An 11,576-nucleotide genomic window follows, 5' to 3' on the forward strand; every position below is an offset into this window, starting at 1 on the left:
TGAAATCTAGATGTCCAAAACAATGGCTTTTTCTCAATCTACACAAAAATCATTCAAGGAAGAGATCCACTTACCAACATGGGAAACTAATTTATGCTGCCTGGAAAGTCCATTCCTTGGCATGGTCCAGGAGCAGGATGAACTGGTCCCCCACCTCTCCTGGCACCCCCTGCAGGGCCAGGAGAGGATCCCTGAGTCCAAGTGTAAACACCACAGTCCGCCAGGTGCACTGAGACCCTCGGACCAGCATACGTGCCAGCTCTGAGACTCCAGGCTGAGCCCCATGTTGGTACGTCCCTTCAGCTATTGTCTCTGAACATGATGTGGGGGGACCCAGAGCAGCCCTGGAGATACCAGGATGGAAACGGGGCCGGGCACCAGCAGACGAGAAGATATTTGGGTATTCGGAATGTAAACATGATTCAAGATTCACAGGAAGAAGGAAAAACTCTCCTCTAGTGGACAAGACAACCCTGAATCACAGCAAGCACGTGTCACAACTGAGGCAGGGCCCACAGGGGCATCACACCTCCCTAGGCGGGGCCCAGATGGGCAAGGGGTGAGCCTCCGTGTTGAACACATAGGTGTCCAGGCTGAGCAGGTCTGGGTCATCAGAGAAGAGCAGATACAGGTACTTAAGCGTCTCCCCCAGAAAAAAGCTCTCCATCTTGTCCCTGGGCTGGGGATTGAGGGGATCCTGGACGTTGCTGATGGAGGAGTAGCCACCCGAGGGGACCTGCGCAAGAGGCAAGACCATGGCGTCAAGGCTGCAGGCACAGGCAGCTCCCCGTGCCAGCCTCGGCCCGGGGGTGAGGCCCCGGCAACCAGAGGAACCCCACCCCAAGTCTCCCTGCCTCACCGCAGTGTGCCCTACGCGGGCCAGGGCAGGGTCGGGGTGGGGGACCCCAAGGTCCACCAGGGAACTGGCCCCCCTCAGCGGAGCCAGTTGGCCATGGGGCCTCCAGACACCCCCTCGGAGATGCCAGCTCCTCTCGAGTGACCCGATGGCAAGCGCCGCCTCCCAAGGCCCCAAGGGCACCCGAGGAGCCCAGAACCCACCGCCTTCCACACCACAGGGCAAAGGACAAGCTTTGGCTCTGCAGGGCAGGTGGTGGGCCCTGGACAGGGCATGACCGTGTCTGAGCCATGGCCCCGATGGCAGGACGAGAGGCGCCACGGTCCCAGTGCCATCTGGGGAGCAGGGCCCCCGAGCCCATCCCGGGGTGGAGGAGGGCCGCCCAGGCCACACGGAATATCCGGGGAGGATGCGCCCCGTGCATACCAGGCCGCCGCAGGCGCCCTCCCCACACAAGCAAGCCCCTCGGGACGCCCCAGCCCCCGAGACCCTGGGTCCCACGTGCCCTGAACTCCCGAGGTCACGGTGCCTGCCCTCCCAGTCCCAGCCGCTCTGGGCCAGATGGCCGGCAGGCAGCTCACCCGCGTGTACGTGTTGAAGCTCTGCAGAATTTCCCAGCCCCAGTCCTGGTACTTGCGGTCCCCCGTGAGGCGGTACAAGTAGAACAGGCTCTCCACCGTCTCGGGCCGCAGCAGGTTGTGCCTGTCAGCCGGCTGTGGGGGCGGGGGGGCGGAGGGGAATGCGGGCTGAGCTCAGGCCAGGCCCCCAGGCGCCCCCACACCCCGGCCCTGCTCACCTTGACTTGCACGTCTTTGTGGTCGTTCTGGGGGTACAGGTTGAAGTGCACGATTTCGGGGCTCAGCCCCGTCTCCATCTGACGGTTCATCTGGTAGCAGGTGTCCATGAGCGCCCGGGCCAGCTCCATGTGGTCGGCGGGCAGGCCGTGGTGGGCGCCCAGAGCCAGCGTCCCTGGCAGGAAGCATACCAGGTGGTCCTGAAATCAGAGCAGGTCCTCACCACTGCGGAGTCTGTGGCCGCACAGCGCAGGGGGCATGGCGCCGACAACAGGGCTGGCGCTGCCTCGGTTCCACACAGGCAAGGGACTCCCCGTGGGCCCAGCATCTGGCGCTCCACGTGAGCGGGGGGAGCGGGGGAGGGGGGAGGTAGCGGCTGGCTCCCCTGGACCGACCCCGACCCCAGACACCCCCGGGCTTCAGCGGGACCCATAGTAGGAGACCAGCAGTGACCCCAGGGCAGAGGGGACACGGAGAGGCACGGGGAGGGCCCTGGTGCCCACTGCGGACCTCAGTGCCCCTGTGACTGCGCCCTGCTGTCGTCACGGGAACGGGTCCGGGCCACGAAGCCCTGCCTGGACCTGACACAAGCAGACCCAAACCGGGAGAACTCCCGCTCCACGGCTGGGCTGCCACCGCTCTCTGCAATGTCCTGACTCACAAAGCCGTCCGATGGGAGTCCAAGGCCCCCCACCCACCCCGGGTCACCCACGTGCTCACCATCTTGGCGCTGAAGCGGCCGTGGGCCAGCTCCCCCACGAAGGTGAGCTTTCTGGGCTCAGACCTGCGCAGCAGGTGCCTTCTGATTCCCTCGATGGCTTCCAGGTAGTCTTCTAGCAACCTGAGCAGACAGGGGGCCCCCTCAGCGCACGCCAGGCAGGCGCATGGCCCCCACTTCCCCGCCCCGCGATCGGGCACGTGGCCGTGCGGTGCCACGTGCATGCTAGTGGCCCAGACGCCTGGCCCCGTCTGGGGTGGCATCAGGCCAGCGCAAGCCGAGGCTCGTGGCCGTCGGCGGCGTGGGGCACAGGGCTCGGCCCTCCGCTCCCCTGGACGGGAGCGTTCCTCTTGACGCCCCCCCCCGAGGGGCCCCCCAAGACCAGCCTCAGCAGGGCCCCAGGACCCACATGCCCACCACGGCTCTCTGTGCCGGGATGCCCTCGTCTCTGCCCGCAGGGGTCAGCCCGCAGCTGCCCCCCAGGGGTCAGGGGTCGCTGTCACCCCTAGGCTCGAGACCTCAGGAACATCCAGTTCTCTCCCCCGTGCCATACAATGCACGATGCAGTAGCGACCGCATCGCTCTCCGGGTAAGCGTGCGTTCTGAGCGTCAGAACAGTAAGCGCCGGGTGGCCCAGGGGAACCTGGCCACCTGCGGCTGGGGAGCATGTGCGCAGGGGGAGGTCTCCACACCCCAAGGATGCCTGTTCGGCCAGGCCAGGCCAGGCCCCAGGCCCCCTCCTCCTCATCCTCGGCACAAAGGCCATGGTTGGAAGAAACACGTTCCCGAGGGGGGCCGAGGCTGGGCCGGCATGGCTGTGGCTGCCTGGCCAAGGACCGGGGATCAGGGGGCGTGGGGACCCCACCCCAAGGCAGCAAAAACCGGCCTCACTGCGTCTCCTGCTTTCCACCCTGGATCCACTGCTTCAGCAGGTACTCGTAGTAGCTGTCGGCCCTGGCTCCCAGAGTGAACACGCCCATGTGCGTGAAGAGGCCGCTGTGCGTATTGATGAACATGGGCACCAGCCCGTCCTTCTTGCCCGACAGGGAGTGGACATGCCGCGTCACCTCCTCCGCAGCCTCCTGGGGCAGACGAGGGGGGAGCGGGGTGAGCGAGAGAGCGGGTGGCCCGTGGCACAGAGGGGCTCCGTGGGCTCGTCCCCTCACCCCCCGCCAGGACTGACCCGCTGGGCCCTGCGGAGCAGAGAGCAGGCCATGATCCCGGCCATGGCGCCCTCAGCCTGGATGCCCTGGGCAGGGGGGTTTCTGAGACCCGCCCGGGCGGGCCCCACAGCGCTGGGCCCGTCTGTTCACGCACGACTGCCTCGATGCCTGGGCAGGGGCCACAGGCCCGGTGATAGGACTGAGCTCAGCCGCAGGGGGCTGTGCCTCGAGACCACAGCCCCGTCCACACCACCTCCGGCCCAGGCATGGCCGTCTTCTCCCACTCGCTGGAGAGAAGGCAGGCGTGTCTGCTTCTGCGCCCGGGCTTGCCATGCGTCCACCCGGTGACTCCTGAGCGGCCACAAGACCCAACGGCCTCAGCTCCTCTCAGCTCGCTCGTCATCCCAGGTGGCTCCCCGCAACCAGGCTCCACAGCTCTGTGCGCATTTTGTCACCACGCTCAGGACCCCGCACGAAGACCGGCAGCCTGGCCTCTACCCCACACAGACGCCCACGCTGACTCATAGATCCTCTCAAGGCGGAGGGGCCCGCACACCACCCATCCCCCAAGGACACAAACACCTGGGGCGGCCCGCATTGGAAATGCCGCAAGTCATGGTTACGGAAACCGCATCGAGCGCGAGGCACCCTGACGCGCCCGCTACGATGGTCACGGGAGCACGGCCCTCACCCCCCATGTCCCCGCCCCCGTCGGAGATGACCCGGCGCCCCCCGCCGACGAGCGCCTGCACAGGACATCACGGGATCCGTCCACAAGATGGGGTGCTGCTGGGCCACGGACAGGGGCGACCTGCACACGTGCCACGACACAGACGTGTCCGGAAATGCTTTCCACGCAGATGACAACGTCGCGCGCGCTAAAAGGGCCAGACGCGGGAGGCCTGTGCTGCAGGACCTCGCCCACGCCGGATGAAAAACGGAGAGCCACCCACACGCACACGGCTCGCTCTGTGGTCCCAGGCCCCAGAGGGCAGGAGGGTGCGTCACGGGCGATGGATCACCTCTCAGGGGGGACGTCGTTCGGGACTCAGAACGTGGCAACCGCTGTGCCCGAGGAATGCGGTATGGCTGCACGTGGAGAGCCTCGCATTCTTAGCACGTGATCCACATCTCAGTGTCTCAAGAGAAAGAGGAGAACGAACGGCACAGCGTGCCGAGTGCAGAAGCTGCCCAGGAGGAGCGCGGAGGGACGAGGACTGCCTGACAAAGATGCTGACAGCCAGGCGGGGAGTCCAAAAACCACCACCAGGCCCAGAGGCCACACAGCACAGAGCCACCTAGCCCAGCCGACCCCAGGGGTACTGGCACCCTCCCCCCAACACCCCCGCTGTCCGCATGCCACTGCGACACGTGGGAGGCCGGCAGGGGGGGACCCTGAGGACGGGGGCCCGGGTGATGCCTCGACGCCCCAGCATCCGTCATCAGGGAGGAAGAGGGATCCACTGAGAGCAAACAGGGACCGACAGAGGACACGGGAGGTTGGTGTCACCGCGACCCGGGGTCAGGGTGCACCCCAGCCCTCGCCCCCTGCACCCGCCGGGCCCATGCCTACCTGAAACTTCTTACTTCCCGTGAGGCGCGAGAGCTCCCGGAACTCCAGCTGAATGCTCGTGACCTCGGCCACCGTGCTGTCCGAGGTCCAGCGGGGCGGGTGGGCGGCCCCAGTGCCGATGTTGACGTCGGAGTACGGGATCTTGGAAGGCGTCTGGAACGCAGGCATGAGCCGATTCCCAAAATCTTCCTGACACAACAACATGGCGAGGCGTCAAGGCTCCCTGCTGCCCGGCGGCCTTGCCTCCGTCCCATGACGCCACCCTGGCCCTGAGTCTGCCCAGTTATGGGGACGTGGGACCTGCCAGCTTCACCCGGCCTCGACGCACCATGGCCGCAAATCGGAGCTGGCCCCGCAGAGCTCCGAGAGGAATTCCCTGCAGGTCGCGGTGATACAGGCAGCGCTAGGCCAGCTCGTGCGCACGTGCGCAAAGGAGGCCCCACCGGATCAGGGGTGGGAGATCTGGGAACGGACCCCCCCACGCCCCCCAATCCCTCGAGCCGAGAAACAACTGTTTGCTCACTCGCTGGGACTCCTCTCCCCGCAGCGCGAGCCGGCCCGGGCTGAGACACTCACAGCCTTCCTCAGGAAGAGCTCGTCCCCCGACAGGTGGTAGGCGCTCAGAAGCCCACCAAGGATCCGGATTGTGCTCTCAAACAGGTTGACGTCCACATCTTTCTGAAACCGTAGCTTCTTCGACACCCACTTCCTGGCCTCTTCAAACTCTGAGACGTGAAACAGCGAGGGTAGGGGAGCCCGTTGCCGGCCTCGTGCCCCGGGGCCTCTCCCTCGGGGCTCTGTGCTTCCTCCCATCTCTCTCTCTCTCCCACAGGTTTGCGTGTCATGGCCTGCGGGCTGGGCAGGAGCCCTCACACCCCCCAGGACACAGATAAGACGAGCCGGCATGCACTCGGGCGCTCAGGCAGTCGTCATGAAAGATCGTGGCATCCGAGGCCGTGGGGTCACCTCACAGGAGGCGTTGCCTCCTTGGATGACTTAACTGGACTTCCTGAGATCGGCTCAGAGATAACCTAGGCTGGTGATCCCACGACCACCCGATCCGTGTGGCTCCAGGAGGATGTGCATGAGGCAGAGACCCCGGTGCTGATGGCCTCTCGGGTCACGGGTCACCTCCCGCCACAGAGCCCCTTCTGGACACCGCGGAAGCACTGGCTGGAACTTGCTGGGGGGGGGGGGGCTGCCCTGTGGGTCCTCGGGGGCCTGACGTCAAACAGCAAAGCAGCTGCCTGTGCACGGCAAGTCCACTCCTGTCACCCACGAGAAGGAGAGCACGCCAGAAGGAAACAGCAGCGTTTCCCCCATCCGGGCACCGTTCACCCTCCCTTCTGCCCGCCCGAGTGTCACCCGAGGAGAATCGGGGCTGTGTGTTGGGGAAGGAGCGGATACCTTTTTTCAGACCCAAAATCCACATGGTGTCCAGAGCGTCAATCAGGGTCAGGCCCAGGCCAAACCACTCACTGAAGGACCTGGACACAGGTTTCAGCTCATCATGGCCCCAGGCGAATTTGCGGTATCCGGCCCACGCGTGGCGGAAGGCGTCAATCACAGCTCTCTGACGCTCGTTTGGGGAGGCTAGAGAGAGAGAGCAGGTCACAGAACCAGCGCGGTCAGGGTTAGACAGACCCTTCTGCAGCCCCACAAGGAACAGGGCCGGGGGGCACCGTCCAGGGCTACAGGGCAGCAGTGGACGGCGCCGAAGGTCGGACCCTCACAGCTGGACCTCGCCAAGGTGGCAAGGTCTCAACCACCTGGCCTGGGCCTGTCGCCTCCACCCTCTGGGACTGCAGGGAACACGCAGCGAGCGGAGACCCCCAAGGAGGTGGCCCAGCACCTGCACAGGATCCCGTGGCTTCAGGGGTACCCCGTGAGCTGGCTGCGGGTAACCTGCACAGGGCGCCTCAGCTTCAAAGGGCCCCTTTCGCGCCCTGTCAGCCCCGGGCACGTGTATTTGCAAACAGGAAGTCCCGTGGAGCAGACACACCTGGGGCCCCCCTGGAGCCTTTCTGGGGGACCTGCGACTGCCCTCCACACGTAGGAGGACAGGACCGAGTCACACAGTCACCAGGTAGACGAGACCGTGCATGTCGATGGCGTCACTGCACGTGCTCTTCCCACGGGTCTGAGGCCCATCTGGGCGGACAGACGTAACCTTGGCATCCGTCTGCAGAGCCCCACGATCGCTGTGTCTCCCCCACATGCCTGGGCCACGTGTCCCCCCGCCCCCTCCTACGGAGGCCATGGCAGCCGGGTCCAGAGGGTCACTGCCTGGGCCCCAGACTCAGCTGGCCTGGCGCAAGCACCCAAGGACCCGCTGCATGAGGCCGTGGTCTGGGCCGTCACTGGCCTAACCTCAGTTCTCCGGTCCGCGGGGCAGGGACACCACCAACAGATGACCTCAGAGAATGCCGTGAGGACCGAAGCAGGCAGGCCACCTGGGGCTCACAGAGTGCCAGCGCCCAGAAGTCCCTCGACTACTGGTGTGACCACGCAGGGCCCCGCACAGCTGCTGGGACCCAATGGGCCTGGATGGAGACGCTGAGGGGCGACCGCATCTCCACATCCCCCAGGCCCCGCCGTGGCACGGGTGCAGGCTGGAAACGAGCCTCCTGCCCACCCGGCGGCCCGTGGCTCCAGCGACAGTCGGGGCCCAGTCAACGGGCTACTGAGGAGCCCCGTGTCCTCTCCAAGGCCCTAACGAGAGCTGTGGCCTGCCTGAGGGTCTGAGGGTGACCAGCACTCGGAGGGACGGCAGGCACTCCAGCACACGTACTGCACGCTCATCCGGGTGTCCACGTACCCTCTCCGTCACAGCGTCCAGGTGAGACCCAACGGGGTGCAGGTGGGGACTTACCTGCTGGGTTCTGAATCCTGGGGGCCTGGGAGGAAGGCCTGGCGGGGGCCTCTGCCTTCCTCGAAGGAAGTTCGGTGCCGGGCTGCGGCTCAATCACCGCTCCCCTCCAGCTTCAGGGACAGAAGGAAGAGCCACCAGCCAGCTGGAGGGCGAAGACTGCCAACGCCCCAAGGTCCCACTGCCCAGCCCTGGCCAGTGCCTTGCCGCCCTCCGCTCCAGGCAGGGCCCCCCCTCCCAGCCTGAGCCCCCCCACCCCCGCCTTCTATCCTGCCTGCTCTGAAAGGACAATATACTTAAGCATCACGCTCATTCTCCTTCTCTGGTTTTCAGAAACCACCAAATACAGCGGCCTCAGCGTTTCTGCACACGCAGCCCCCCGCATGGTGCTCCTCGTACCTGACCACCGTTCTCTGCGTGCTTTCCTCCTGATGAGCATCGCCCACCGCCTCATCCCTCCGCTTGGTGTCTCCCTGCCTCGGGTCCTCGGAGTCTTTACCGGGGGCTCTAAGATGCAGGTTGGGTGGTCCCCGTCGGAAATGCCTCTGAGGCTTCTAGATAAAAATATAAGTCACCCGTGAAAATAGTTCAGTTGCCTACGAGCGGCGTGCTGTTCCTTCCCCGCCCGGGACGCTCTCCCTGTCAGGCCCACCCCCACGGAGCGTGTGAACTGGCTAGAAGCACACAGCCCCGGAGGAAACTCCCTCTGTGTTCCATCACCACTCGCAGCTTTGGCCAGGAGATCCTGACGTGTGATCTCCTGGCCCCGACCAACTGAGACGGAGACCATGCCAACGGGCTGGTGCAGCCCTAGACGGCTGGTTAAACTCCAGGTCCGGGATGTTGCCAGGCTGTCACGGATCCTAAAAAGTAGCAAGAAAGGGTCAGGACCACGTGTCTGTGGACGGAACCAGAGAGAACACCGTCGCGGTCCAGCGCCCCAGGACTCTTGCACCTCATCCTCGGGAACGGTGCAGTGGGGGAAGGCGCCGGGTCACGGATGGAGTGCAGGGGCCCGGGAACAGCTGGTCCTCAACACAGGGCTGGATGAGGCGCCGCCTCCAGAGGACAGCAAGGAGGCCCACTTGGGAATCGGACAAAATCCCTGCTTCTTGGCATCCACAGAATCCGTGACGCTGTTCCCGTTGTATAGACGCAAACAACATAGAGCCAGGAACCCCGTGGCCAAGAGAAAGGGGTCCGGCTGAAGCAAACCACCCAGGCTGACCCAGGTGTGGGGAACCAGTGCTGGAGCCTGAGCAACAGACGAAGTCCAAGCGGCCTCCATGAGGAGCTCCGTGTCCCGAGGTCTGGACCAGGGGCCTTACCGTCCAGGCCCCTGGTGGACACCACGCACTGGATCACTGACCTCCCAAAACAGCTCTGGGAACATGTCGTTCGGTGGGGAAACGTGCCAGGACGGCTCCACTTTCGTTACAATTACGAGAGAGCCCATATGTAAAAGAACGACCAGAAGAAGTGAAAAAAACACCTGCTGGCTCTACAAGGGAGAAGACCCGCTTTTTTACATACAATTTCCAGGTTATGACACTTTGGAGAGCTGCGTCCTGCTGCTCACCCGGGCAGCCCCGCCCATAGGGCCCGGCCTGGACCAATCCCAGCCCCCCTGTCCCGTCCAGATGTTCTGACGCTTCAGCTCCCTGAGCAAGCCCACCTCCCCGGCCTTGGGCACTTTTGTTCAACTCAAGCCCTGCTCTCCTGAGTCCAGCCAGAACCAGCAGAGTCTCAGCCCCAGTCATCGATTCAGTGTGCCACCCTCACTGGGGCTCCCGTGACTGGGGCACTGGCGCCAGCCTCATCCCTCACGGTGGCCACAGCCCTCTCCCTCGCAGGATGTATACCACGAGCCGCCTGCCTGCCCCGCCAGCCCGTAGCTCCTCGCGAGGGGAATGGGTCTGTTTTGCTCACCAGCTACCAGAGGCTCTGGTACGAGAGGAACAAGGGAAAGAGTATTCCCCTTTCCCGCCCCAAGCATCATCCTGCCGGCCCAGAACGAGGAGCATGAGCTTCAAACATCAACCCCGCGGTGAGACAGAAAATTCTCCCCATCTGTTGGAAACCCCTGCGGACAGACCCCAGTTACACCTCGGTTCCAAGCGCACATGTAGTTCAGCTACAGTACCTGAGGTAAGGCCCCCTGCATGTTTTCTGGATGTGCATCTGCTTTCTGAGGAGCTGGCAAGACGGGTGGATCTGCTGGTCTCGTTTTCTGCTCTTCCGCTGACCTGCCGTCCACGGCTGAACAAGAGAATAAAAACAAGCGTTTTGCCACTGGCCACACAGCCTAGTGGAGATTCAAAGTGGGTCGTAGAGCACGACATCGCAGCAGCCGTGATCCCTTAGGAAAGGACGTGCCGAGACCTGAGGAAGGTCATTCAAGTGAATCCCAGAACGGCCAGAGGGAACCCAACTTTTCTCCAAGCGCTAGCAGTTGTGGTCCTTAACCCCAACCCACGCCCGACGAGCAGGGCGTCTTAACCTCCTCCCTCTCAGGGAGTACAAATGGTAGCAGGCAGGCCACAGGCCTGAGCCGCCTGCAGCGCCTCCTCAGCCTTCCTTGCTGCCCCTCAGCACCTCACGGAGAAATACAGCAGGATCCCCTGCAGGCTCACCAGGACTCTGCCCGGGGCCTTTCCAGAAACGGTAACACGGGGAGGAAGTTGGGGAGGGGGGTCCCAGCAGAGCTTGGGACCATAGGACCTCCATTTCTCTGAGAGACAGAGGGGAGGGAACGCGGGGTACAGACAGCAGATGCTGAGGAAGCTGCCATGGACAAACGGAACTCACATCCCCGTCTAGCCCCACGGCTGACAGTGCTCCCGCTCCTGGTTGCCTGGACTTCTCGCCCACCCGTGGCCCGCCCCGCCCTCAGGGATGGTGCAGCTGGTACCTGTCCACTGGTCAGCCACGCTGATGTAGGACAGGAAGCCACAGAGCATCAGGAACGTGAGCGAGAAGAGTATCACGTTCCGCTGCAACCTCGACAGCTGCTTCCATTTCTAAGGCAGGCACGGGGAAGGAGGCTTGTGACCGGAAACAACAGCACCGGGACCCCGGTCCGCTGCGGCCAGTTCGTTCCCGCGGCCGGAGCAGGGGCCCTCTCGGCACGGACAGGGACGCCGGGAGAGCCGCGCGCAGGAGCCCCGCCTACCGCCCGGCCGCGGCCGAAGGGACCCCGCCGACTGCCCGGACGCGAGGTGTGGACGCCCCGAGCCCGAGACCGCGGCGCACAGGCCGAGCTCCTGACCCGCCGAGCTCCGGCCCCAAAGACGGCTGCGGGTCGGCGACCCCGGGACCCCGCGACCCCGGCCCGGACCCTCACCCTCCAGCACGAGCGCCGCCGCCAGCTTTTGCTTCCGTCGTAGCTCTGGCCGAGGCTCAGCGTCACCGAGATGAAGTCCCGATGCGGCGCCGGCGGCGGCAGCGGCGGATACATGACAGCGGCGGAGGCGGCCCGGGGGGGCCCCGCCCCCTAGCGGCGTCAGGAGGCCGGGCTCTGAGAGGGGCCGGGGGCTCCGCTGGTCCGACACCTGTGGGCAGCCATCGCAGCGGCGTCCACACCCCGCCCGTCGCGTGCGCCGC

The 11,576-nt window shown here is 64.9% G+C and overlaps 1 protein-coding gene and 1 long non-coding RNA gene across 2 annotated transcripts; one reads left to right on the forward strand and one right to left on the reverse strand.

Moving 5' to 3' along the window:
• LOC112677480 (endoplasmic reticulum mannosyl-oligosaccharide 1,2-alpha-mannosidase-like) lies at positions 1 to 11,576 on the reverse strand. The gene is made up of 13 exons (XM_025475920.3): positions 11,317 to 11,576; positions 10,885 to 10,993; positions 10,117 to 10,232; positions 8,373 to 8,527; positions 7,977 to 8,086; positions 6,512 to 6,697; positions 5,681 to 5,829; positions 5,105 to 5,293; positions 3,260 to 3,450; positions 2,371 to 2,491; positions 1,653 to 1,850; positions 1,438 to 1,569; positions 1 to 736 (listed from the first exon to the last, which is right to left on the reverse strand). Exons 1-13 carry the CDS (start codon positions 11,428 to 11,430, stop codon positions 524 to 526), a joined length of 1,983 nt encoding a protein of 660 aa, XP_025331705.3. The 5' UTR covers positions 11,431 to 11,576; the 3' UTR covers positions 1 to 523.
• LOC125755767 (uncharacterized) lies at positions 6,836 to 8,559 on the forward strand. Its single transcript, XR_007413062.1, has 2 exons — positions 6,836 to 7,943; positions 8,307 to 8,559. It is a non-coding gene; the product is annotated as an uncharacterized LOC125755767 (long non-coding RNA).

The sequence above is a fragment of the Canis lupus genome, chromosome 9 (genome assembly GCF_003254725.2).
Source record: "Canis lupus dingo isolate Sandy chromosome 9, ASM325472v2, whole genome shotgun sequence".
Classification (NCBI taxonomy): domain Eukaryota; kingdom Metazoa; phylum Chordata; class Mammalia; order Carnivora; family Canidae; genus Canis; species Canis lupus.

Coding starts and splice junctions, on each gene's coding strand:
- LOC112677480 (XM_025475920.3), bottom strand. CDS start 11,430: ATGTATCCGCCGCTGCCGCCGCCGGCGCCGCATCGGGACTTCATCTCG. Junction 6,698..7,976: donor CAGGATTCAGAACCCAGCAG/GTAAGTCCCCAC, acceptor CTCTCTCTCTAG/CCTCCCCAAACGAGCGTCAG. Junction 5,830..6,511: donor GATTTTGGGTCTGAAAAAAG/GTATCCGCTCCT, acceptor TTCACGTCTCAG/AGTTTGAAGAGGCCAGGAAG.